A 27,587-nucleotide genomic window follows, 5' to 3' on the forward strand; every position below is an offset into this window, starting at 1 on the left:
CAGGTGGATCCACTCATGGAAAGACTGAACAACCCAATCTCAGGACTAGATCAGCCTTCCCAACATGGGAGCTTGTCCAGGAGATCTCCTGCTCCTGTGTTTGGATCTGGCTTCAATGCCAGAAGTGATTTATTCTACAACGACCTTTGTGTAGTCTGGTGTCCTGGGACTTGGGAGAGACCTTAGATCCATCTTCCATTTTTCCCTAAATTGTGTGTGCAATAGTGGGGGCTAATTTTAGAAGAATGGAGGAACAAAAAGATTGTACTAAATTAAGTCATATTGGGAACACTAAAACTTTTTTTTCTTCTCTCAGCTCTGGAGTCTCTGGAATTTGAATTGTTTTCAATGGAGGAGCACCAAGGAGCACTGATCAGGTCTTACATTTCTAAAACCATGACCTGTGTAAGTTGGTTATTCCTGTCTTCTTGCAATATTATGATTTTAGTCTATGTGGGTTTTTTGCTTAATTAACCCAAAGCTTCCTACTTAAGAGGGCCTCTTTCAAGTTATCTGCTCTACAGTTTGTCCTAAAATTAAAAAAAGTGATAGAAAATAGCTCAGTTTCCTCCTAATGAGTGTAAATCATCCGATTTACTCAATCCACTTCTATGCTTATTCAATCAAAGGCTATGATGGAGCAGTAAAGGAGTGAAGTCCCGTGAAGGAAATATTTGAGTTTCCTTTATAGGTCTCTGGTTTGATGAGTTAGAGATGTTGGTCCCATTTAATTACCACAGGTAGACATTCAAATTCTCCACAGACCTGAATTTTCTAGGCAGATGAGATGGATATTGGTATCAGTTGGTCTTAGTCTTAGTATATGATGGTATCTCATGTTCTTGAGCATTGTAGAATGATAGGAAACATTTGGGTCATGCATCTTTCTAAGGAATTATTGAGAGACAAATATATCTATTTTGTGGTTGAATGTGATCTGATGAATTTGGGTGACATCTATTTGATTATGGCTCATCCTTCATCAGTGTACAGTTAGAAATAAAAATGTTGAGTAACTGATGAAAGATGACAATGAATGAGAATTTATCCTAAGGAGTGTAAATGTGTTAATTTCTAGAATTGATGAAGACCTTTGAAATTTTGTCCAACTAAGTATATAAATGTCAGGAATGGATTAAGTCTGAGATATCTATAATACAATGTATTGTGACACAGCCAGAATTTATTTGTCAAAACAAAGAAAAATGTTTATGATGTGTTCTGACAAAGGATGAACTCAATGCCTATAGAAATGTCAACTTTTTTCACAAGCTTTTACTTAATACAGAAATTTTTATATTCAGTATCGGAGGCAAATCCCATCTTTGTTTAACTCTGAAGGAAAAATAATTTAGAACCTCACGTTTTTTTGAGAATTTATACATCATGCAACTAGCTGACTACATGATTGTGCATTATACTTTATTGAATAGGAAAAAAACTTTAATCTTATCCATTCCCCAGTAGGTCTGAGTTTTTGTGATGGCCCACAACCTACAAAGATTTGTCTGTAACAATAGGATTCTTCAGGAATATGTAGACATTTGGCTTTGATTTTCTAGTCCATTTGTACTATATCATTCCCTTTCTTTAATTCACTCCTGTAGTCTCCTGTCTTTACCATCTTGAAAATGTGTTTCCAATTTCACACTACATGGGTTTGCAGTTTCAGGAATTAGTGACATTCAGGGATGTGGCCATAGACTTCTCTCGGCAGGAGTGGGAATACCTGGACCCTATTCAGAGGGACTTGTACAGGGATGTGATGTTGGAGAACTATAGAAACTTGGTCTCATTGGGTAAGTTCATTTGCCATGAGAAATTTAGAATGTGCTCTGTGGTATGTTGACTTTCAACACAGGGAATTTCAAAGCTCTTTCAAGATGTAAGCTGAATTTCTTTTTCTTGTTCCCAGAGGGAGGTTTGAGGTCTGTCAGTTTGTCAGTGCCTCTACCACCAACCATAGTCATTTCCTCTTCTGGTGATGCTCACATTTCCCTCGCCCTTCCTGTCATTGCCTCCCTTCCTTACTTCCCAAGGGGCTGGACAAAAGTTCCTTATATTTATTCCATATATAGCTATTGTCCAAGAAGCCTCGTTTCCCATTGTGTTCAGGCTGAATATTGCTATGTATTTGCTGGGTCATCCTCTGATCCACCTGCAGGGCAATAGTTAGATGAAGATTTGTGATTGGCTGTAGCTGTGAGAAGAGCTCTATAACTTCTATAGTGTGGACTGGATAAACAATATTCATTTAAAACTGAAGGGTACACATTTCATTTTCTGCAACCAGTTTTATATGATTTATGGTTGAAAGTTACAATTCATGAGCATGATATTTATAATTGAATGAATATTTTATAAGTGAATCAGGTTGCTTCTTGTTTTCCTCTTAAGGAAATAAGATAATTTTAATTGGCATTATGTCCCAATTATGATACTTTTCCTGAGAAGCAGGGGGGAGAGGAATATCTATACATGCATACAAATTTAATCATCAAATAACCATGCAATAATAGTATTATCATACCGATTTTACTTGCCAACATTGGGGAGCAGTGTGTTGAAATGATTTCCTCAAAGTCACAAGGTTGGTAGACATTAGAGGAGAAAGAATTTGTGCACACGCCCTTAGCTCCAATGAGTGTCCTCAAACATTGTTAACCTTTTCAATCACTTTGTTCAATTTTCTCTTAAGAGGAAGAGTCTATAGTGAGTTTAAATTAAAATAAAATTTCATCATACCTGCCTGGTTCCTTAAATCATCTCATCCTTCTATTATCTGAAGTCTGTATCTGTAACATTTAACCTTGATTTCATGACAAATTTAAGCAAAGCTAAAGATTTTGTGAGTTCTGTTTTTATTTCTGTACCATGTGGCTTTTTTTTTTCTTGTAAGCAGGACATTCCATTTCTAAGCCAGATGTGGTTGACTTATTGGAGCAAGGAAAAGAGCCCTGGATGATTTTGAGGGAAGAAACACAAGGACAGTATACAGGTAAGGAGGGCAAGGAAGGCAAAGAGAAGCCATCAGGGCTGGTAGCAGCCTATGTGGTAAGGGGGAGGAGTACATCTCTGTGGTATTGGTAAAGCCCTCCAAGGTACCAAGACTCGGTGGTGCCAAGAGCATGGGCTTGTGACGTGGGGAGGAAATCAAGGTCTCAACATGAGCTGTAGAAGAAACTTCAACTTTACACCATTTGCCATTCATCTTATTTCCTTATATTTCAAACCCATTTTCAGTGACAGGGAATCTCATGTTTCATTCATGCAATATTTTATCTATATATTGGATTCAGCTGTTCTCTATGTCCCCTTTTGCACACACACACATATATCAATGCAGTGATAGTGAACAGTGATAGTGAACAAGGCTTATAAGGTCCCTGCTCTTGTGGAATTTACATTGTACTAGATTGAGGATAACAGTAAACAGCTAAATAGATAAATAATATTGGGCAATGGAATGATGGAAAGTAAGCAGAAAGTGGGCCATTTTAGATAAGGTAGTTGCGGATGACTTTTCTGAGGTGGTAACATTTGAGAGGATACCTGACATAAGGGCCTAGGACATGTGTTTGGGAAGAATGTTCCAACCTAAACGCATAGCTTGGAAGGCTCAGGAGTGGCTGGGGCAGTGGGAGAAAGGGATGAGGAGACTGGAAGGAAGGGGGCCAGGGAGAGCTTTGTGAGTTTGAGGAGCACCATTGTAGACCAGAATAGAAGGCCTCAGGAGAGAGTAATAAGTAACGCAGCCACAACTGTTAGGAGGAATCAGCTCATATGAGGTTTTATTAGATTTGAATGATTAGGAATAATAAGTATTAGTATCAATTGTGTTATCTGTTTTAAAATTTTTAATTTTAAACCATTTTTTTAAAAATGTTAGTCAAATCCAGAGAGCCGCTTTAAGCACATGTCCAGCGCAATGAGTTAAATGCGGTAAACACCAATGTTATGAATTAAAACTTCTTTCTTCTTATTTTGAAATAATTTCAAGTCACAGAAAGGTTGTAATAATAATGCAAAAATGTATTTTATACCTTTCAACCAGTCTTTCCAAATGAGGAAAGCTTTCTAGTCCACACTGAAGCCCTTCACAAGTCCACACCCAATCACAATCTTCTCCCCCTGCTAAGTGCAACCACTCTTCTGATTTTAATAGAAATCAGTTCCTTCCCTTTTTTCTCCCTCCAATGTCTTTATGTGCTTTTAAAATCTTCTTTAATCTCTAAGTTTCCTCTTCATCTCTTTTGTTCCTAACCATTTATTTGCTGAAGGAACATCTTCCATTCTGTTTTGCTGATGCCATTTTGAGATTTACTTAAACATGTTCTCTGACTTCTCTGTATCCTCTAAAGATTTTATTTATTTGACAGAGAGAGAGACAGCGAGAGAGGGAACACAAGCAGGGGGAGTAGGAGAGGGAGAAGCAGGCTTCCCATGGAGCAGGGAGCCCAATGCGGGGCTCAATCCCAGGACCCTGGGATCATGACCTGAGCGGAAGGCAGTCGTTTAACGACTGAGCCACCCAGGCGCCCCTCTCTGTATCCTCTAAATAAGTAGTGGGATCAAGAAGCATAATGAGATTTAGATTATCTATATATAATATATCATATAATATATAAATATATTAAGTTTATAAATATATACATAAATATATTTTTAGAATTTAAATATATATTATATAATATATATTTTGGCAAGACAACTTTCTGGACAGTCTTGTATACATAATATGTTGTCAGTATCGAATGCTGGCTCCCTACATATCAGACAGAATCGAGTTTATTGCTTACTGTTGTAAAGGCAAACACCACCAAAAAGAGCTTTGGTAGTATTTCAAAGGAGGAAATGCAAGGATGGATGTTATTGACAATTGAAAGTTTGGTTTAAGGCCAGTCTTTCAGTGTGATTAGGATTGGGTGAAGATCAAGATACAACAGTGGAAAATTCATGGAAATTAGGTAAGAATTTTGAGGCTTGGGGGGCATCTGGGTGGCTCAGTTGGTTAAACATCTGCCTTTGGTTCAGGGTCCTGGGATTGAGCCCCACATTGGGCTCCCTGCTCTCCTTCTCCCTTTGCCACTGCCCCCTGCTTGTGCTTTCTCTCTCTCTCCCTCTGCCAAATAAATAAAATCTTTAAAAATAGGGACGCCTGGGTGGCTCAGTCGGTTAAGCGTCTGCCTTTGGCTCAGGTCCTGGGGTCAAGTCTCACATCGGGCTCCTTGCTCATCGGGGAGCCTGCTTCTCCCGCTGCCTGCCACTCCCCCTGCTTGTGCTCTCTCTCTCTCTCTCTCTTTCTCTGTCAAATAAATATTTAAAAAAAAAAATACTCTTCAATAAAAACTCAATAACAATGTATTTTTATACTTTTGTGAAAAATTGTTTCATATGTTTAAGAGCCAGTTCTCTCTATTTCATGAGTATTGGGATTGTGTGTCTCCCCCATTTTTCTATCTGGCTTTTAATCATTTGTCCCTCAATTTTTTTTAAGATTTTATTTATTTATTTGAGAGAGAGCGAGTAAGTGAGAGAGAGCACAAGCAGGGTGAAGGGCAGAGGGAGAAGCAGACTCCCCGCTGAGCAGGGAGCCCTATGGGGGGCTCGATCCCAGGACACTGGGATCATGACCTGAGCCGAAGGCAGCCACTTAACCGGTTGACTGTGCCACCCAGGCGCCCCTGTCCCTCAATTTTGAAGAGTGTTTTTATAGGAGTGCCTGGGTGGCTGTCGTTAAGCGTCTGGCTTCAGCTCAGGTCATGATCCCGGAGTCCTGGGATCGAGCCCTGCATCTGGCTCCCTGCTCCACGGGAAGCCTGCTTCTCCCTTTCCCATTTCCCCTGCTTGTGTTCCCTCTCTCGCTGTCTCTCTCTCTCTGTCAAATAAATAAATAAGTAAATTCTTTGGGGGGAAAAAAAGTGTTTTTATATATTAGGAGTATTAGCCTTTTGTCTGAAGTGTATGTTGTAAATATTTTCTCCCAGTTTCTCAATTTTTTTTTTGTTATTTTGATTATGGCAGTTTATTTATTTTTTAATGTAGTCAAATTCATCATTCTTATTATCTCTGAATTTTGTGTCTTGGTTAGAAGCTATCTCAAGGTTAAAGATAAATACACATCTTTTCTTCTATCACATGTATGATTTTATATTTTACATTTAAATCCCTAATCCATTTGGAGTTTATTCTTTTTTTTTTTTTTTTTTAAGATTTTATTTATTTGACAGAGAAAGACATAGCGAGAGAGGGAACACAAGCAGGGGGAGTGGGAGAGGGAGAAGCAGGCTTCTGCCGAGCAGGGAGCCCGATGCGGGGCTCGATCCCAGGACCCTGGGATCATCACCTGAGCCGAAGGCAGACGCTTAACAACTGAGCCACCCAGGCGCCCCCCATTTGGGGTTTATTCTTATGTATAAAGTAAGGTATGGATCTAATGAAATCTTTTCCCACATGGCTACCCCAGTTGTCCCAACACCATTCATTTAAACATCCATCTTTGCTCCCTTCATTTGAAATGCCACCTTCGGGGCACCTGGGTGGCTCAGTCTTTAGGCGTCTGCCTTCGGCTCAGGTCATGATCCCAGGGTCCTGGGATCGAGCCCCGCATCGGGCTCCCTGCTCAGCGGGAAGCCTGCTTCTCCCTCTCCCACTCCCCCTGCTTGTGTTCCTTCTCTCACTGTGTCTCTCTGTCAAATAAATAAAATCTTTAAAAAAAAAATGAAGTGCCACCTTCATCATATAATACATTTCCATATATTCTTTGGTCTATTTCTGGGCTTTCTGTTCTGTTCTGTTCTATTTGTGGATCCATGCACCACTACCACATTGCTTTTATTATAGTTATATTGTAGCGCATTTTAATGTTTGTTAGGGCTAGTCACCCTTTTAGATTTTCAGTGTTTTTCTGCCTATTTTTGAATGTTTGTTTTTCCATGTGAACTTGATTATTAACTTTTCTAACTCCATGGAAAGTTTATTAGTATTTTATTTGAATTGCACTAAATTTACAGATTAATTTAGGAAGAACTGAGATCTTTATAATGTTTATTAATTTTCCCTAAATACTTAATCATGTTCTTTACTGTTATAAATTACATTTTCTCTACCGTTTTGTCCTTTACCTAGTTATGGTTTTCCAATAGAAAGACTCTTAATTTTTTCAACAGGTTTATTGATATATAATTTACATAACATAAAATCATTCTTTTTTTTTTTAAGATTTTATTCATTTATTTGACACAAAGAGAGAGAGAGGCAGAGAGCAAGTACAAGCAGGGGGAGCAGCAGACAGAGGGAGAAGGAGAAGCAGGCTCCCCACTGAGCAAGGAGCCTGACGTGGGGCTCAATTCCAGGACCCCGGGACCATGACCCGAGCCGAAGGCAGATGCCCAACCAACTGAGCCACCCAGGCACCCCTAAATCATTCTTTTTTTTTTTTAAGATTTTATTTATTTATTTGAGAGAGAGACACAACGGGAGAGGGAACACAAGCAGGGGGAGAGGGAGAAGCAGGGTTCCTGCTGAGCAGGGAGCCCGATGCAGGGCTTGTTCCCAGGACCCCAGGATCACGACCTGAGCCGAAGCAGACGCTTAACGTCTGAGCCACCCAAGCGCCCTAAAATCATTCTTTTAAATTGAACAAATCAGGGGCACCTGGGTGGCTGTCAGTTGAGCATCCATCTGACTCTTGATATTGGCTCAAGTCATCACTTCTCAGCCTTTTGGCTAAGATCAAGTGATATTGGTTTAAGTCATGATCTCAGCATAGTGATATGGAGCCCTGCATAGGGCTCCACGCTCAGCAGGGAGTCAGCTCGAGATTCTTTCCCTCTGCCCCTCCCCCTGCTCATTCATGCTCTCTCTCTCTCAAATAAATAAATGAATAAATCTGAAAAAATAAAGGGAACAAGTCAGTGTTTTTTAATATAATCACAATTTTGTGCAACCATCACCAGTATGTAATTCCATCACCCCAAAAAGAAATCTGATACCATTAGCAGTCATTCTCTATACCCTACTCTCAGCCTCTGGTAACCACTAGTCTACCTTCTGTAGATTTGACTATCAGGAGTATTTTATATACATAGAATTATACAACATGTAGCCTTTTGTGAATGGCTTCTTTCATAGTGGTTTTGAGATTCATCAATATAATATCAACTTCATTCTTTTATTCTGGCTGAATAATATTCTATTCCACTATGATTTCTTTTGTTGTTTTTATTTTGGTATCATACTTAGGAAATCATTGTGTAATCCAAGGTCTCAAAAATTTACTGCTGTGTATTTTTCTAAGAAGTTACTAATTTTAGCTCTGACATTTAGGCCTTTGATCATTTTGAGTTAATTTTCATGTGTGTTATAAAGTGTAAGGTTCCAACTTCATTCTTTTGTACACGAATATCCACTTGTTCCTTCACTGCTGCTAAAAAGACCCCATTGAATTTTGTTGGCTCCCTTTTCAGTAATGAATTAATCATAAATGGAGATTTTATTTCTGGACTCTGAATTCTATTCCATTGATCTCTGTATCTGTCTTTATGCCAGCACCATACTATCTTGATTTATTGTAGCATTGTAAGTTTTGAAATCAGGAAGTGTGAGAACTGTTACTTTGTTCTTCTCTATTTTTTTTCCTTCGAGATTATTTTGGCTGTTTGGAGTCTCCTATATTTCCATATGATCATTTTCAGCAACAAAGGCAGTTGACATTTTGATATGGATTGCATTGCGTCTATTGATTAGTTTGCGGAACATTACAATCTTAACAGCATTGTCTTTCGTGAACCTGAGAGGTCTCTCCTTTTATTTAGGTATTTAATTTCTTTCCACAATATTTTGAAATTGTCAGTGTATAGATCTTAGGCTTCTTTTGTTCAATTTATTCCTACATATTTTATTCTTTTTGATATAATTGTAAATGCATTTCTTTCTTAATTTTGGTTTTAGATTGGTACCCTTGATTTTAGTAAGTTGCCATTATATCCTGGTATACTATTACATCATCTATGATATAGTGATAATCTTATTTCTTTTTTTTTGATAATTTTATTTCTTTACCTCCTTTTCTACCTCTGATTTGTAAATTGAATGGCTAATATCTTTAGTACAGTCTTAACCAACTGAGCCACCCAGGCGCCCTAGTACAGTCTTGAATAGTTGCAGAGACAGTTGGCTTCCTTGATTTGTTCTTGATCTCGGCAGAAATGCCTATAGTGTTTCCTCACCTAATAAACCAGCTTTAGAACTAAGGATGTGTGTGTGTGTTTTATGTTGTAGAAGTATCCCTGAGCTCCTGTTTGCTTGGATTCTTCTTTGCTAATATTTTATATGTTTTCTCTTGATATTCAGAAGTTATTTTGGCCCATATTTTCTTTTAATGTCACTTATCAGGTTTAGATATTAATATTTTTTCATAAAAATTACAAGAGAGGGGCGCCTGGGTGGCTCAGTCGTTAAGCATCTGCCTTCGTCTCAGGTCATGATCCCAGAGTCCTGGGATCGAGCCCCGCATCAGGCTCCCCGCTCTGCGGGAAGCCTGCTTCTCCCTCTCCCACACCCCCTGCTTGTGTTCCCTCTCTCACTGTGTCTCTCTCTGTCAAATAAATAAAATCTTTAAAAAAAAAATTACATGAGAATTAGAAAGTTTTCCTTCATCTTTAATGATCTGGAACAAGTTATGGAGCATTAGCTCTATGGGTAAAAGCAGTTATGGCCTTCTGTGACTTCTCCCCTAATATTTCCTTCAAAAAGGACAAAGGAATGAAAAAGTAGTAAATCTAAACAAAATCCACATCCTAGTATATCTTGAAGGCAAGATACCAAAAGTTCCCGATATCTGTAAGAAAACCCCCACACTTGCCCAGGAAAGGTGGTTGGTTCTTCTTGCTCTTTAATAGTAAAATTAGGGTAGGGACGTCTGGGTGGCTCAGTCGGTCAAGCATCTGCCTTCAGCCTGGGTCATGATCCCAGGGTTCTGCGATCGAGTCCCGCACTGGGCTCCTTGCTCAGTGGGGAGCCTCCTTCTCCCTCTGCCTGCAGCTCCCCCTGCTTGTGCTCTCTCTCTCTGACAAATAAATAAAATCTTTTAAAAAAAATAGTAAAATTAGGGGTGCCTAGCTGGCTCAATTGGTAGAGCACGCAACTCTTGATCTCAGGGTCATGAGTTCAAGCCCCATGTTGGGCATGGAGCCTACTTAAAAAAAAAAAAAAGTAAAATTCAATACTATTGAAAGAGCCTCACAATGAAAATGACATTTACAAAAATCACCAACTGATAAGATTTTGCCATATCTTCTTTATTTCTCTCTATACCACATTTATAGAGGTATTTGAAGGCATGTCTTAGGTATTATGACTTGACCCATGAATCATTCACCAAACATCTCCTAAGAATAAGGGTGTGTTTTCTTATTTTTTAAAAAGTTTATGTATGTATGTATGTATGTATGTGTGTGTGTGTGTATGTAATTTCTTCACCCAGTGGGGCTCAAACTCACAACCCAGAATCAAGAGTTGCATGCTCTTCGACTGAGCCAGCCATGCTCCCAAAGGGTATGTTTTTGGGGTACCTTGGTGGTGCAGTCCATTGAGTGTCAGACTCTTGATTTCAGCTCAGGTAATGGTCTCGGGGTCCTGAGATCAAGCTCCAAGTTGGGCTCTGCGCTCAGTGCAGAGTCTGATTATCCCTCTCCCTCCCCCGCTTGCTCTTGCTCTCTCTCAAATAAATAAAATCTTTTTTTATAGAAGTGTTTTTGTAAAGGTTTATATAAATATTTTTCATAGAGAGGAGGTTCCGTTTTACATAATTGCTAAGATTTTTCTCAGGAATTAGTCTTTCTACATTTATTGACAATCATATGATTTTTTTCTCCGTTGTTCTCTTTCTGTGTCGAATTCTATTGACTGACTGAATTCTGGAGTCTAGTTCTGGTCATGGTGTGTTGATATATTATCCCTTTTCAATATTGTTAGATTGGAATTTTTAATATTTTATTTAGGTTTCATGAATGAGATTAGCCTGTAATCTTCCTTTTTTATTATCCTTTTTAAGGTTGGCTTTAACAGTTACATTAGCTTTATGAATATGTTGAGGAGAATGTATGCTTTCTCCCCCCCTTTTGGAATGTTTGAAGAAATATGACAGAAAAACCATCTGGGCCTTCAGTTACCATTGTAGTTTTGGGGTTTTTTTGGAGACGGCGGGGGGGGGGGTGCAGGGAGGGGCAGAGGGAGAGTGAGAAAGAGAATCTCAAGCAGGCTCCACACCTAGCGTGTGAGCCCCACACAGAGCTCAGTCTCACAACCCTGAGATCATGACCTGAGCTGAAATAAGAGTCACTTTTTTTTTTTAAAGATTTTATTTATGTATTTGACAGAGAGAGACACAGCGAGAGAGGGAACATAAGCAGGGGGAGTTTTGGAGAGGGAGAAGCAGGCTTCCTGCGGAGCAGGGAGCCCGATGCAGGGCTTGATCCCAGGACCCTGGGATCATGACCTGAGCCGAAGGCAGATGCTTAATGACTGAGCCACCTAGGCGCCCAGTCACTTTTTTTTTTTTTAAGATTTTATTGATTTATTTCAGGGAGAAAAAGAGAGAGAACACGAGCAGGGGGAGGGGGTGGAGGGACAAGCAGACTCCCCACTGAGTGGGGAGCCCAAGTGGGGCTCAATCCCAGACCCCAAGATTGTGACCTGAGCTGAAGTCAGACACTTAACCGACTGAGCCACCCAGGCACCCCTGTACTTTTTTTTTAAACTTACTTGGTTTGGGGTGCCTGGCTGGCTCAGTCAGTAGAGCATGTGACTCTTGATCTCAGGGTCATGGATTTGAGCCCTACGTTGGGGATAGAGATTACTTAAAAAACAAAATTTTTTAAATAATAAAACTTATTCAGATTATGTAACGCTAGAATTTTGAAGTTTTCTGTCTGTTGATTTTGTAGAGGCTGTTTTGTAGAGATGTATGTGTTTCATCCCGGTTATTAACAAATGGTGTTTTTTCATGATGTCATTTTACTGTATTTGTGAGGTGTAGATGGCTCAAAAGTGAGGTCCCTGTTAGCTGGAATTCCTGCATTGAATATTGTTGCTGTCTCCTTTTACGTTTATTAGTTTTGAGAGAATCACATTAGTAACATTGCTTTAAAATGCAATATTTGGCATTGTGGATCTTCTGTGTTATTTGTGGGCACTGTTTTTTAAAAGTACTTTTATCTTTCTAATCTGTTTTCATTTTGTTGCTCTTTTTCTAGCTTCTTGCAATAAATGTTTAGATCATCAATTTTCAGGTTTTCTTTTCTCATGTACTTAAATCTGTTACATAAATTTTTTCTACTTTACATTAGATATAAATGGATGCAGATGTTATAATTTGGTTCAAAATAATTTCTCTATGGAAATTTAGAAAATACTGCCTTAGATTCACTATTTTCTTTCTTTCTCCCAGCCTTTTGTCTTTAAAAATTACCAAGCCAGGGATGGGTTAGCCTGGTGATGGGTATTGAGGAGGGCACATTCTGCATGGAGCACTGGGTGTTATGAACAAACAATGAATCATGGAACAGTACACCAAAACAAATTATGTAATATATGGTGATTAACATAATAAAAAATTTAAATAAAAATTACCAAGCCAAATGATAATATTAAAAATATATATGTAGTTAATTACCCTTCACATAGATTTAACTTTGGTTATTAACATTTTGCCTTTTTCTCTCTATATATGCACCTTCCTTCTTGGCTCACTTGATGGTAAGTAGCAGTTAATCATTAAATTTCACCTCTCAAACACTTCTGTGTGCCTTTCCTAAGAATAAAGGCTTTCTTCTATATAGTCACACTATTTGTTTTTTTTTTAAGATTTTCTTTATTTGACAGAGAGAGCACAGCAGAGGGAGAGGGAGAAGCAGGCTCCCCACTGAGCAGGGAGCCTGATGCGGGACACGATCCCAGGACCCTGAGATCATGACCTGAGCCGAAGGCAGCCGCTTAACCAACTGAGCCACCCAGGCGCCCCTATAGTCACACTATTATTATCATAGCAATTCAGCCTTACCATCTAATATAGAATCCATATTTAAATTTTTGAACTTTTTCCAAAAAATGCCATTTGTAAAATTTATTTCCAGGATCCATTCCAGATTCATACACTGCACTTCATTTGGGTGTTAGGCTTTTTATCTTACTGTTATCCTACCTTTTTTTCACTTTCATTTGGTTATTTTGTAGCATACAGTTTCGTTTTCTTATGGAATGTCTGCGTTGTTTGAAGTTTTCTTCTTGTAATTAGAATAAGGTTAAACATTTTTGCCCAGAATACTACAGAGGTGGTGTGTAATTATTTTTTTGGTAACCTTTATTTTAGATTGATTCTAGATTTATGGAAAATTACTAAGATAGTAGGGAGACTTCCTGTCTATACCTCTCGTGATTTCTACCATTTAACATCTTACATCATTAAGATGCATTTGTCGAAACTAAGAAAATAACATTGGGATTAACTAAACTCTCGGCTTCTTGTATATTTCACAGGTTTTTCCATTAATGCCATTTTTCTGTTCCAGGATCCTTCCATTCAGGGTAGCACATTGCATTAATTTGTCATGTCTCCCAGTGTCTCCTGGTTTGTGACAGTTTTTCCATTTTTCCTTGTCTTTCTGGAATTTCCCTGCCAGGTATCCTTCAGAATACCCCCTAATATGGGTCTGTTGTTTTTCTCATGATTAGACTGGAGATAGGGGTTTTTTAGAAAGACTGCAACAGAAGTGAAATGTCCTTTTCATCACATCATATGAGGGGTACATGATATCCATGTGACGTCACTGGTGATGTTAACTTTTCTCCACTCCGAAGTTACTATTTTTCCTTTTCCATATTCCACTCTTTATTTTTATTTTTTTAAGATTTTATTTATTTATTTGACAGAGAGAGACACAGTGAGAGAAGGAACACAAGCAGGGGGAGTGGGAGAGGGAGAAGCAGGCTTCCCGCTGAGCAGGGAGCCCGATGCGGGGCTCGATCCCAGGACCCTGGGATCATGACCTGAGCCGAAGGCAGACGCTTAATGACTGGGCCACCCAGGTGCCCCTCATACTCCATTCTTTAGAAGCAGCTCACTAAGTGTAGCTCACCCTGAATTCTGGGTAGGGGTGCAAGATTGGGAATTAAGCTTCTGTAGGGTAGAAAATCTATATATTTTACCTGGAATTCTGTATAAAAGATTTGTCTCTTCCCCCTTTATTTCAGTGTAGACTCATTCATGCTTATTTTATACTTGGAGTTCTTAATTACATGTTAGGTTCTTTATTTTGCTTTGGACACTGATAGCTCTTTTGGATTGGTTCCTGTGTCCATTAACATCCCTATCATTTTGGTTTTTGAGGATTTCTTTCCTGATACGATTTTCAGATTCATTTTGTTTTTTTCCCCTTCCCTGGTCCTAGAATCAGCCATTTCTCCTAAGAGCCCTGGTTTCCTTTTATTGGAAAATAGTATTTAGAAACCAAGATCGGGGTGCTAGGGATACTCATTGCTGTTGGTGTGCCACTGCCTCTATGCCCTCTACACCACCTAACCAGGCAATAAATGTGTGTATGCATGTATACGGACATATAGCTGTCATTGTTTTATTATCTGTCTGTCTGTATCTGCATTAAGCTAAACATGAGCTCATACTGATGTCTCCAGCTCCCATCCAGTATTTCGGGGTGCATTCTAGCCATCTTGTCCTGTTTATCTGTTACTTTTTTTTCTCAGACAGTGAGAAAACTGGCTCCCACCATCCATCGTCCATCCCCATGAGAAACAAATTTACTAACTTGGTAGTGCTCATGTGCAGTTCCTTTGTCTTTAATTTTCAGTCAAAACATTGTTTTTTAAAGTTTGTAATTATTCTATCATAGGGTACAGTTTGTGTAGTGTATTGATCAGCTACAAGTACTTTTTAATTTCCCAACATATGTTGATAATCTAGTTGGTTTTGTAATATTGATTTCTAGCATAACTTGTGATCGGGCAGCATAATCTGTATGATTTTGATCCTTTGAAATATGTTGAGACTTGCTTTGCAGCCCAGTTTGTGGTCTTTTTTTTTTTTTAAAAGATTTTGTTTATTTGAGAGAGAGAGAATAAGAAAGAGAGAGAGCACATGGGGGGGAGGGTCAGAGGGAGAAGCAGACTCCTTGCCGAGCAGGCAGCCCGATGCGGGACTCGATCCAGGGACTCTGGGATCATGACCTGAGTTGAAGGCAGTCGCTTAACCAACTGAGCCACCCAGGCGCCCTGTGGTCTATTTTTATAAGTAATTTGTCTGTGACTGAAAAGGAACTGAATTCTGCAATATTTGGCTTATAGCCACAAAGTTCTAGATCCTTTATTAAATGTTTATTAAACATTTAATATTTATTTTTTTATTAAATGTTCCACTCAGACTTTGGACTGTGTTGGTATTTGGTTTATTTCATGCTGTGTTAATAGATGAACACAAAATTAATAACCCTTATTAAACAGTCTTCCATGTGCTTTGTAGAAAATTAGAGAATAGAGACAGGTAAAATTTTTTCTAAATATTAAAACGTCTTGGGGTGCCTGGGTGGCTCAGTTGTTAAGTGTCTGCCTTCCACTCAGGTCATGATCCCAGAGTCCTGGGATCGAGCCCCTCTTCGGGCTCCCTGCTCAGCAGGAAGCCTGCTTCTCCCTCTCCCACTCCCCCTGCTTGTGTTCCTTTTCTCGCTGTGTCTCTCTCTGTCAAATAAATAAATAAAATCTTTAAAATAAATAAATAAATATTAAAATATCTTATTTCTACCACTATAACACCTTAGTGGATATAATACATGCATGCCTATACATGTTTTTCTTTTTACCAAAGGGACACCATAGTCTTACTGTTTTATAACCTGATTTCTTTATCAGTGATTTTTCTGCTTACTATTTCTATGACATTTTTATTTTATTGCATCTTCAAAACCCAAATTCTATTCATATTACTCCATTTGGCCCAATATGATTTGTTCAGATCAATATCCCAATGCAAGACTGTGCATTCCATCTGGTTATTATACACTGAAATCCCTCTTACTTTAACACATTCCCTTTATTTATGATACTAACACTTTGAAGAGACAAGGCCACTTAAATTGAAAATTTGCCATCTTTTAAACTTGTCTCAGCACTGTCCATGATACAATTTGTTTATTCTCTACTCCTTGTATTTTTGTAGATTGGAAATTATTTTCTGTCCTGAGAGATTCACATTAAATATTTTTGGCTGAAATACATCACATAGGTGATTATGTGTATTCTATCAAGAGACACATGTAGGGCGCCTGGGTGGCTCCGTTGATTAAGTGACTGCCTTCGGCTCAGGTCATGATCCTGGAGTCCCGGGATCGAGTCCCGCATTGGGCTCCCTGCTCAGCAGGGAGTCTGCTTCTCCCTCTGACCCTCTCCCCTCTCATGCTCTCTTGCTATCTCATTCTCTCTCTCAAATAAATAAAATCTTTAAAAAAAAGAGAGACACATGTATTGAATTGCACTGTTAGTTTTGGAATTTTAAAACTCGATTAAGCAACAGTTTGATTCCTCCATTATCTATCTTTCATTTACTTAATATGTTTAATCTACATAATCATTTTTTCTGCTTTTTTTTCACAATATTGGCCAAACACAAGTTAATACTCAGAAGCATGTGTTTTTTAACAAAAACATAAATCTTTTAAATTTTCCTTATGTGTTTGGCCCAAGATTTGTGAGATTTATCTTGTATCTTCCCTGTCCCGTTCTTGGAATTAAACATTTCTTTAAGGATTCCCTGATCATAATAATAGGTATTTAGAGATGACAATGTAAATGATCAGGGTGCTTATTGCCACTAGCCTTTTTGACATTTTTTCTATTTCCTGAAAACCTGTTTCAGATTTTTGTCCTTTGTAGGATTGATTTTGATCAATATTTTCTTAGGTTTGTCTTCACTTTTATATCTTAATGTTTTGTTTGTTCTCCCCTTTTTTCTTGATTAGTTTAGCTAGTGTATCATCATACGTTGATTTTTTTCCTCCAAGAGATAGCTTTTTGGTTTTTTGTTTTGTTTTTTGGGTTTTTTTGTTTTCTTGGAGATTGGGGGTGGGGGAAAAGGGAGCAGGAGAGAGAATTTTAGGCAGTCTCCACGCCCAGCTCCGAGCCCAACACAGGGCTTGATCTTACAACCCTCTGATCATGACCTGAGCCGAAATCAAGAGTTGGACGCTAACCATCTGAGCCACCCAGGCTGCCCTCGAGAGATATCTTTTTGAATTTATGTGTTGGTTTCCTTTTTCTAAACTCATTACATTCTGGGTTTTTTATCTTTATACTTTCTGCTTTCCTTTAGCTTACTTTGATGTTTTTCTAAACATTTTCATAAATTGTTTACTTAATTTGTGTTGAGGTGACAACTTTTCTCTGGGCATTATGGTTAAATATTTTACCTTCTGAAAGGTAGTATTTTCATTTTTGTCTGGTTATATTTCTTTAGTTTCACTGTTTATTTCCTCAGTATAATAAAGATGCCGACTCTATTTTTGATTTTTGACTGCTGACAGCTTTCAAGCCCTACGTCTCTACCCCACTGTTGGGCAAGCAAATAAAAAGCCTGAGAGCTCCCTACTTTGGTGCCTGTGGAAAGTTCAAACCATGCAAACCTCATGCCCAGGAAACCTCAGCCCTGCCCTACACCCTAACTACCAAAAAAAACCCCAAGTCATTCTCTTCCAAATCTCTCAAGTCCTCTTCAGCCCTATTTGGGAACCACTCTGCTCTTTCTAGGAAGCCTTGTTATACAAGTAATCTTTTCACATCTTCCTGATGTATATGTGTCATCATTAGTCTTGACGTCCAAGTCAAAGTTTGTGTGGGTATCCGTCCTGCCTCTTCTGGTGCATTTAATTAGCAGAGAGCCTTTAATTTTTTAGATGAAGTGCTTTTTGTTTTCTGATGTTGCAGTTATTTTCAGTGTTATTTTTTGAGGTCAGAGAATGTATCATGTCACCTGTTATACACATCCTACAATTGAGTCATATACTCTTTGCCCTTGACTCACACCTCCCCTCATTCTGCAGTGATACTCCTGAGTCTTTTCCTGAATCTGGATTGCCATCTTCCACCTTATATCTGATATTTCCTTTTAACAGTCCCAGGCACTCTGGTATCCCAGGACTTTACTCCACATTTTAATTTCTTGATTCTCTCCAGCATCTCCAAATGGAAGGAATTTCTTACTTCATTCAAGTATATATCTGTGATTGTCTGAAAAGGCATCACAATACTGGGAAGTACAAGGATGGCTGGCCTTGAAAATAAAGAAAAGGAAGAAAGGATATGAAAAAGGATATGAACCAACACAGATTTAGCATATTTAGATGGAGAAGGAATAATAAAACTCAACTGAAGATAAGTAAGAACAATTATTTAGCACCTTGATATATCAGAACCTTGTAATTCAGTGATGAAAAAAAGGACTGGGCGCCTGGGTGGCTCAGTCAGTTAAGCATCTGCCTTCGGCTCAGGTCATGATCCCAGGGTCCTGGGATCGAGTCCCACGTCAGGCTTCCTGCTCAGCGGGGAGTCTGCTTCTCCCTCTGCCTCTGCCTGCCACTCTGCCTACTTGTGCTCTTTCTATCTCTCTGTCAAATAAATAAATAAAATCTTTTTTTAAAAAAAAAAAGGATTGTGTCTGCTTTTGGGGAAGTTTAGGGAAATGTAAGTAGAATATCATATAAGGAAACTAATGATATCATAATTGGAAACAAAGGGATGGTGGAAGGAATGAAGTGCTAGAACATAAAAAGAGAGACATGGATATACTTAGATAGAGTAAGCAGGTGCAGCCTTTCTAAGGGATAGGACATTTATCCTGAGACTAAAGGATGAGAAGAATCAGCTTACAAAGTGCCCAGGTCCAAGGAGTCTTGTCATACAAAACAGTCTTTGGAAAGCATCAAGTGATAGAGAAGATTGTACCATATCCTAAGTGCTGAAAGGAGAGAACATGAAAGGGGGCACCTCGGTGGCTCAGATGGTTAAGCGTCTGCCTTTGGCTCAGGTCATGATCTGGGGTCCCGGGATCAAATCCCACATCGGGCTCCCTGCTCAGCAGGGAACCTGCTTCTCCCTCTCCCTCTGCTGTTCCCCCTGCTTGTGCTCTCGCTCTCTCTGTCAAATAAAATCTTAAAAAGAGAGAGAGAATGTGAAAGGAGGTGGGGCAAAGGAGTCTGGACATTCCAAGAGTAAAGAGAAACGCTAGAGAAACTTAGGATAAATTCTTAACCTTTGATCTGCATTTAAATCAGTGGTAGAAAGATTCAAAATAAAGATGCCAAGGTTTTTTCCCTCTCAGTTCTTAGTTGGTCTCTGACAGAACCAGGATATCAGATTTATAACAAGCTTGCCAAAGATTCCGGCCCATACCTAAATTTCAGTAACTTCACTATCTCACATAATTTCACATACATCTCTGAACTCTTGGCCTTTCAAAAATTTCATAACCATATTTTACAATTCAATAAGCCCTTCACTTATTACAATTGTTGGTTCGTATTTCTTTCGTACAAGTTCCATGTTCTCTAGTATAAGAAATACAAATATTTTTTTGTTTTCTTTTGTTTCAGATTTGGATTTACATTGTGAGGTGATCAGCTATGTAGAAATGCCCACTTATGAGAAAGATATATCTTCTACACAACATCAGAGCACATACAACAGCGAGAAACTCTATGAATGTAAGAAATGTCAGAAGAAATTTAGTAGTGGCTATCAATTTTTTCTACATCACAGGTTTCATATTGGTGGAAGGCCTTATGAATGCAAGGACTGTGGGAAGAACTTTCGTAGTGGCTATCAACTTACCCTACATCAGAGATTTCATACTGGTGAGAAACCCTATGAATGTACAGAATGCGGGAAGAACTTTAAAAGTGGTTATCAACTTACTGTACATCAGAGATTTCATACTGGTGAGAAAACCTATGAATGTAGTGAATGTGGGAAGGCCTTTATTTATGCCTCACACATTGTGCAGCATGAGAGAATCCACACTGGTGGGAGGCCTTATGAATGTCAGGAATGTGGGAAGGCCTTTAGTCAAGCTGGACACCTTAGAATTCATCAAAGAATTCATACCGGTGAGAAACCCTATAAATGTCAAGAATGTGGGAAGGCTTTTAGTAGGCGCTCAAACCTTGTTGAACATGGGCAAATCCATACTGATGAGAAACCTTATGTATGTGAGAAATGTGGGAAGGCCTTTAAAAGATGTCACCAACTTACTGTACATCAGAGTGTTCATACTGGTAAAAAACCATATGAATGTAAAGAATGTGGGAAGGGCTATACCACTGCTTCATACCTTATTCTACATCAGAGAATTCATAAAGGTGGGAAACCATATGAATGTAAGGAATGTAAGAAAACCTTTACCTTGTATAGAAATCTGACTCGACATCAGCGTATTCACACTGGTGAGAAACTTTTTGAATGTAGGCAGTGTGGGAAGGTCTATACTACTGGCTCAAAACTTTTTCAACATCAGAAAACTCACACTGGTGAGAAGCCCTATGAATGTAAGGAATGTGGAAAGGCTTTTAGCTTATATGGATACCTTCATCAACATCAGAAAATTCATACTGGTGTGAAACACTTTGAATGTAAGGAGTGTAAAAAAACCTTTACTTTGTATAGAAATCTTATTCGACATCAGAGTATTCATACTGGTAAGAAACTTTTTGAATGTAAAGAATGTGGGAAGGCCTATAGTACTGCCTCAAACCTTGTTCAACATCAGAAAACTCATACTGGGGAGAAACCCTATGAATGTAAAGAGTGTGGAAAGACCTTTAGCTTGCATGGATATCTTAGTCAACATCAGAAAATCCATACTGGTGTGAAACCCTATGAGTGTAAGATATGTAGGAAAACCTTTACTTTCTATAGAAACCTTACCCTACACCAGAGTATTCATACTGACGAGAAACCTTTTAAATGTAAGGAATGTGGGAAGACCTTTAGACGTAGTTCACACCTTACCGCACATCAGAGTATTCATGCTGATAAGAAACCCTATGAATGTAAGAAATGTGGGAAGTCCTTTAAAATGTATGGATATCTTACGCAACATCAGAAAATTCATACTGGTGGGAAACCCTATGACTGTAAGGAATGTGGGAAGGCCTTTAGTCGTGCTTCAAACCTTGTTCAACATGAGAGAATTCATACTGGTGAAAAACCCTATGTGTGTAAGAAGTGTGGGAAAGCCTTCAGATATGGTTCAGCCCTTAAAGCACATGAGGGAATGCATACAGATATGAAATTCTAAGAACATAGGAATGTGACAGTGCCTTTAGGCACGGCCTAGGCTTTTTTAACACCAGGTGAGAGAATTCATAATGTAGTTCTTACCACTTTATAAAGATCTCAGTGTCACTCCCGTTTTAATGGAATGTTTGACTTTAAACAATAGCAAATTAAACCCAGAGTAGCCAAAGCAATCTTGAAAAAGAAGAATAAAACTGGAAGTATCACGATCCCAGACTTCAAGATATACTACAAAGCTGTAGTAATCAAAGCAGTGTGGTACTGGCATAAAAATAGGCACATGGACCAATGTTACAGAATACAGAGCCCAGAAATAAACCCACAACTATATGGTCAATTAATCTTCAACAGAGGAGGCAAAAACATGCAATGGGAAAAAGTCTCTTCAACAAATGATGTTGGGAAAACAGGACCATTTTCTTACACCAGACACTAAAAATAAACTCAAAATGGATTAAAGACTTAAATGTTAGACCCAAAACTGTAAAAATCCTAGGGGAAAGCACAGGCAGTAATTTCTCTGACATGGGCCATAGCAACATTTTTTTAGATAGGTCCCCTGAGGGAAGGGAAACAAAAGCAAAAATAAACTACTGGGACTACATCAAAATAAAAACTTCTGCACAGCGAAGGAAACAACCTACAGAATTGGAGAATATATTTGCAAATGACAAATAAAGGGTTAGCATCCAAAAAATACAAAAAACTTACACAACTCAACACCAAAAAAACAATCCAATTTAAAAATGGGCAGAAGACGTGAACAAACATTTCTCCAAAGAAGACATAAGATGGCCAAAAGACACATAAAAAGATGCTCAACATCACTCAGCATCAGGAAAATGCAAATCAAAACCACAATGAGATATCACCTCACACCTGTCAGAATGGCTAAAATCAACAACACAAGAAACAGTGTTGGCAAGGATGTGGAGAAAAAGGAACCTCTTGCACTGTTGGCGGGAATGCAGACTGGTGCAGCCACTAAAAAAAAAAAAAACCAGTATGGAGGTTCCTGAAAAAATTAAAAATAGAACTATCACAGGATCCAGTAATTCCACTACTGGATATTTACCAAAAGGATACAACAACACTAATTTGAAAAGATGTATGCACCCTATATTTATTGTATTATTATTTACAATAGCCAAATTATGGAAGCAGCCCAAGTGCCCATCAATAAATGAATGGATAAAGATGTGAAATATTTATATATGTATATATTTGCCATAAAAAAGAATGAAACCTTGCCGTTTGCAATGACGTGGATTGATCTAGAGGGTATAATGCTAAGTGAAATAAGTCAGGCAGAGAAAGACAAATACCATATGATTTCACTCATACGTGGAATTTAAGAAACAAATGAACAAAGAAAAAAAGGCTCTTAACTATAGAAAACGAACTGATGGTTACCACTCTGGGGGTTGGGGGGATGGGGGAAATAGGTGAAGGGGATTAAAAGAACACTTATGATGAGCACTGAGTAATGTATAGAATTGTTGAATCACTATATTGTACACCTGAAGCTAATATAACACTGTATGTTGACTGTATTGGAATTAAATTTAAAAAAAAAATGACAAATTAAGACCAAAATACGGGAATCTCAATTTTTTCATGCCTACAACGTGCATGGAATTTTCAGTTAAGTTTGTTAATTTAGGGGTGCCTGGGTGGCTCAGTCAGTTAAGCGTCTGCCTTCGGCTCAGGTCATGATCCCAGGGTCCTGGGATTGAGCCCCACATCAGGCTCTCTGCTTAGCGGGAAGTCTCGAGACTTCCCGCTGAGCAGAGAGGACTTCTCCCTCTCCCTCTGCCGCTCCCCGTGCTTGTGCACTCTCACTCTCTCTCTCTGTCAGATAAATAAAATCTTAAAAATTTTGTTAATTTAATGAATGGCTAAACGCCTTCCATAATAATGGCTGTGTTACAAATTACCTCAAATCTTAATGGCTCATCATTAAAACAGCTCTCACAGTTTCTGTGGGTCAGAAATTCAGGAGTGACTTGGCTGAGTGCTTCTGGATTGGGTTTTTCATGAGATTTCAGTCATCTGAAGGATCGGGTCCAGGTGGTTCACTCACATTGGCTTCTGGCACAGAGAAGGAGTGTGTCAGGAGAAAGCCATCCTCATCCACAGTGGACCTGATTTACATGAGGAAATCCTGGACTTGAAGTTGATGCTGTAAATGGGTGAGGCTCCTGGCGCTTCTTTAGTATATTTTGCATGTGGTAAGAATGTAAACAATTTATACTCGGGTCCCTGGGTGGCTCAGTCGTTAAGCGTCTGCCTTCAGCTTGGGTCATGATCCCAGGGCGCTGGGATTGAGCCCCGCATCGGGCTCCCTGCCCTGCCGGAAGCCTGCTTCTCCCTCTCCCACTCCCCCTGCTTGTGTTCCCTCTCTCTGTCAAATAAATAATATCTTTAAAAACAAAACAAAAAAGCCAACAAAAAAACACAATATACTCAGAGGACCAGTGGTTGTGTTTTAAGAAATATATCCACAAATTCTTTGAAACTGCACCCTTCAAAACTGAAGCCTCTCTCTTGCTGCATTCCAGGCCACCTGAAAATCTGAGTAAGTATGTCTGCTTCTCACAGTTTCTGTGGATCAGGAATTTGGGAACAGATATGCGAAGGAGTTCTGGCGCCAGGTATCTCATGGATTGAAGATCTCAGAGATTGATGGGGGTTGGAGGATCTGCTTTCGAAGATGGCTTCGTTTTGTGCTGATAAGTTCATCCTGGCAAGTTATTTCCTCTCCAGCGGGACCTCTCCATGTGCTGCTTGAGTGTCCTTGTGACAGGATAATTGGCTTTTATCAGAAGTGATCCTATAATCTAGCCTTGGCAATCACTTCTGCCTCATCCTCCTGATTAGCAGTAAGTAGGTCAAGTCCAGCCCACATTCACCAGTCATCCTTTCATATTAATCTTGTCTGCTCCAAAATTACGTTAACTTTCTTTTGTAAGTATTTAACTGGTATAATTTTTATCATCTTTTTCATTGCCACTTCTCTTTCTCCTTAAGCTTTAGATGTGACCCTTTTAACACCTACACCCAGATTTTTTTTAATTTATTTTTTTAAAGATTATATTTTTTAAGTAATCTCCACACCCCAAGTGGGGCTTGAACTCACAACCCCAAGATCAAGAGTAGCACGCTCCACCTACTGAGCCAGCCAGGTGCCCCTATTTTAATTTTTTTTAATTAATTTTTTTTGATGTAGTGTTCCATGATTCATTGTTTGCGTATAACACCCAGTGCTCCATTCAATATGTGCCCTCTTTAATACCTATCACCAGGCTAACCCATTCCCCAACCGTTCATTTTTTTTAATAGGAGAAAAAAACCCCAAAGTTTTATTTTGTGCAGTGGAGGCTCAATAATGAAATTGAAACCTCCTTAATTTTTAAATTGATGTTTAATGGAATTAGTTCATTTAATTTACCAATGATTATTGACAAACATGAATCATTTTTAGTTGCCTAATGTTCTTTCTGTTTTTCTCTCAATTTCTTGTTCTCTTTCACATTTACCTATTCTTTCTTGATCCTTTTTTTTTTATCACTTTGGAAAATTTTCACTCTTGTTTGATTCTGTAGGCTGTTAATAGAGAAATACAACAAGCATTTTAACTTAAAGTCCAAATTTAATTAATACCTACAGTTTTCCACACACCTGACATTTGTTAGAATTCTTCAATTTCAGGGGCACCTGGGTGGCCCAGGTGGTTAAGCTGGACTCATGATTTTGGCTCAGGTCATGATCTCAGTGTCCTGAGATGAGCCCCAAGTGGGGCTCCTCACTGGGTGTGGAGCCTACTTAAGATTCTCCCTTACCCCCTGCCCCTCTCATCCTGTACCCGAGTGTGTGTTCTCTCTCTCTAAAAAAAAAAAAAAAAAGCTTCAATTTCAACCTGGCACCTCTACCTACTGCCAGGTGGCGGCTATCGGCGTAAAAGGCACCCTATCAATGATTGTAAGGCCCTTTTGGCTCTCCCTCCAGATGTCACCCTAACCCGGATCTGGGCAAGCCTCTGCAGGCAAGAGGAAAAGGCAAGGATGATGGCTTCAGGTAAGCAGTAGATGCTGCCATCAGCTTGGTGTTGGACCAGATCAGATCGTGTCTGAACCACCTGGAAGAGAACCTCTTACCTCCATGTCTGTCTCCAGGAGCTGCCTGAGTCCAACTGGCAGACATGCCTTGAGTTCCAGCCCAGCTCAGGGAGGCCCCTAGGCTCTGCTAGCCCCCAACCAAGCCCCAACCCTTCCTCTCTGGGCTAGGTTTTGGCCCTGGGCACTCAGCACCTGACTTAGATACCTTTTCAAGGTCTGGCCTACAGGTCCTCTGGTAGGTCTGCCTGCCTGGGCCACCCTTCTGGTACTCCCCTTGGCATGCCTGGCCAGCCCCCACCACATGGCATCCCCTCCTGGGGCCAGGTATGAGCCTGCAACCCACCCACCTTGCCTGCCTGTCTAATTCCTGGGCACTCCCCACTCTGCCCAGGCCTTGAGTGTCTACATTAAGCATATCTCAAACACCAATGAATTAAAAAAAAAAAAAAGTTTCCACTTCAATCCTCCCTTAAAAGTTGCTATTATGTAGTTCCTTGATAATTTTTCCTTTAATTTTTTTCAGGTTTTTGTTTTTTTAAGATTTTTATTTATTCATTTGAGAGAGAAAACATGAGCGGAGGGGAGAGGGAGAAGGAGAAACAGACTCCCCACTGAGCAGGGAGCCTGACTCGGGGCTCCATCCCAGGACCTGACATCATGACCTGAGCTGAGGGCAGACGCTTAACCGACTGAGCCACCCAGGTGCCCCCCTTTTATTTTTAATTGAACAAATTAGACATTATATTAGCTCACACAGTAAATGGTAAGATATATAGAGGTTATACAGTAGGAATAGTTAGCACATTTTATAAATATTTTATTGTCTTTAATTTTGTTTTCTATTTTCTGTTGAATTATTTTCTGCCTTCATCTTTATTTCCTTCTTTCTGCCGTTTTTTTTTTTTTTAAACTAATCTCTATACCCAACATGTGGCTCCAACTCACCACCCTCAGATCAAGAGTCACATACTCTGCCTACCCAGCCAGTCAGGCACCTCTGCTTTATTTTTAGTTTGCCCTTCTTTTATTGAAATCTTTCTTTTTTCCCCTTTGTCCCCCCATTTTCAGAAGCAAGTCAATCTGTGTAGCCCATCCTTAAGAAAGTTACACATTCCAGAACTTTTAAGGTCAATTATAACATTTTTTTAAAAATTGTGATTAAAAGGGGATGCATTGGGCTCCCTGCTCAGTAGGTAATATTTTTCTGATATATAAAGAAGAGTCCAGTGATGCTAATGAAGAGAATGTGGTAGCCTATGGAAAAGTATAAAGAAAATGAAGAGAAAGAGGCTGCTGAGAACGGTTTTAGAAATGGTAGATGTATAGGATTACTCAGGAGATTCATGAGCAATAAATCTAAGAACTGATTTAATGGAGGAGAGAAGTGATTGAAGGAAACCAGAATAGGTCACCTCCAAATAGGCCTCTTTGACATAAAAGTTACTTTGAGCTGAAGGCAATTAAGAAGCTACAAACCCAGGGATACCTGGGTGGCTCAGTTCGTTAAGCGTCTGCCTGCAGCTCAGGTCATGATCCCAGGGTCCTGGGATCGAGTCTGGCATCGGGCTCCTTGCTCAGCGACGAGCCTTCTCCCTCTGCCTGCCACTCCTGCTGCTTGTGCTCTCTCTCCAATAAATAAATAAAGTCTTAAAAAAAAAAAAGCTACAAACGCAGAAAGAACTCCCCCTTTTCTGCCTAAGGGCAAAAAAAAACTATTTTGCAGGAGACTTTTCTCACCCCAGAGAGGGCATCAGAGGAATCTGCAAACAAACCCTACTCCATTTGTTTCCTCCAAACTTTCCCACACTTTGCTGCTCTTGAAAGCCTAAAACTGCTTTCTTTGTCCTGTCATTTCTCTATAAACTTATTCTTTGTTGAAGATGCTATATAATCTGGAATTCTAAGCCACCAATTTGAGTTATTTTTGTTTTAGAGTTCTCCTAGGTGATACCTGCTGCCCACCATGTTTCTGCTGTTAATCTTGTCTTTTATCACGGGGGTCTCAGCCAGCTGCTCAAAAAGGAAGAAGGAAAATTATTTTTCCTCCCCTACATGATCAAGAAGTTCTTAGGTTGTGGCTTCACTATGTTTTTTTGACTTTATTGGTATTTGTGA

The 27,587-nt window shown here is 39.2% G+C and overlaps 1 protein-coding gene across 1 annotated transcript; it reads left to right on the forward strand.

The window, feature by feature from the left end:
- Window positions 1–326: 326 nt before the first annotated feature.
- Window positions 327–22,770, forward strand: ZNF573 (zinc finger protein 573). The gene is made up of 4 exons (XM_028090692.2): window positions 327–405; window positions 1,667–1,799; window positions 2,903–2,998; window positions 19,653–22,770. Exons 1-4 carry the CDS (start codon window positions 349–351, stop codon window positions 21,353–21,355), a joined length of 1,989 nt encoding a protein of 662 aa, XP_027946493.1. The 5' UTR covers window positions 327–348; the 3' UTR covers window positions 21,356–22,770.
- The last annotated feature ends 4,817 nt before the right edge of the window (window positions 22,771–27,587 follow it).

Source organism: Eumetopias jubatus, unplaced genomic scaffold (assembly GCF_037043125.1).
Source record: "Eumetopias jubatus isolate StellerSeaLion01/CBP00866 unplaced genomic scaffold, mEumJub1_p1.0 scaffold_10, whole genome shotgun sequence".
In the NCBI taxonomy this organism is placed as follows: Eukaryota; Metazoa; Chordata; class Mammalia; order Carnivora; family Otariidae; genus Eumetopias; species Eumetopias jubatus.

Bases quoted from the DNA above. Each gene is read 5' to 3' on its own strand.
- ZNF573 (XM_028090692.2), top strand. From the start codon at position 349: ATGGAGGAGCACCAAGGAGCACTGATCAGGTCTTACATTTCTAAAACC. The intron at 406-1,666 runs GTAAGTTGGTTA...ATGGGTTTGCAG, and splicing joins TTTCTAAAACCATGACCTGT to TTTCAGGAATTAGTGACATT. The intron at 1,800-2,902 runs GTAAGTTCATTT...TCTTGTAAGCAG, and splicing joins TAGAAACTTGGTCTCATTGG to GACATTCCATTTCTAAGCCA.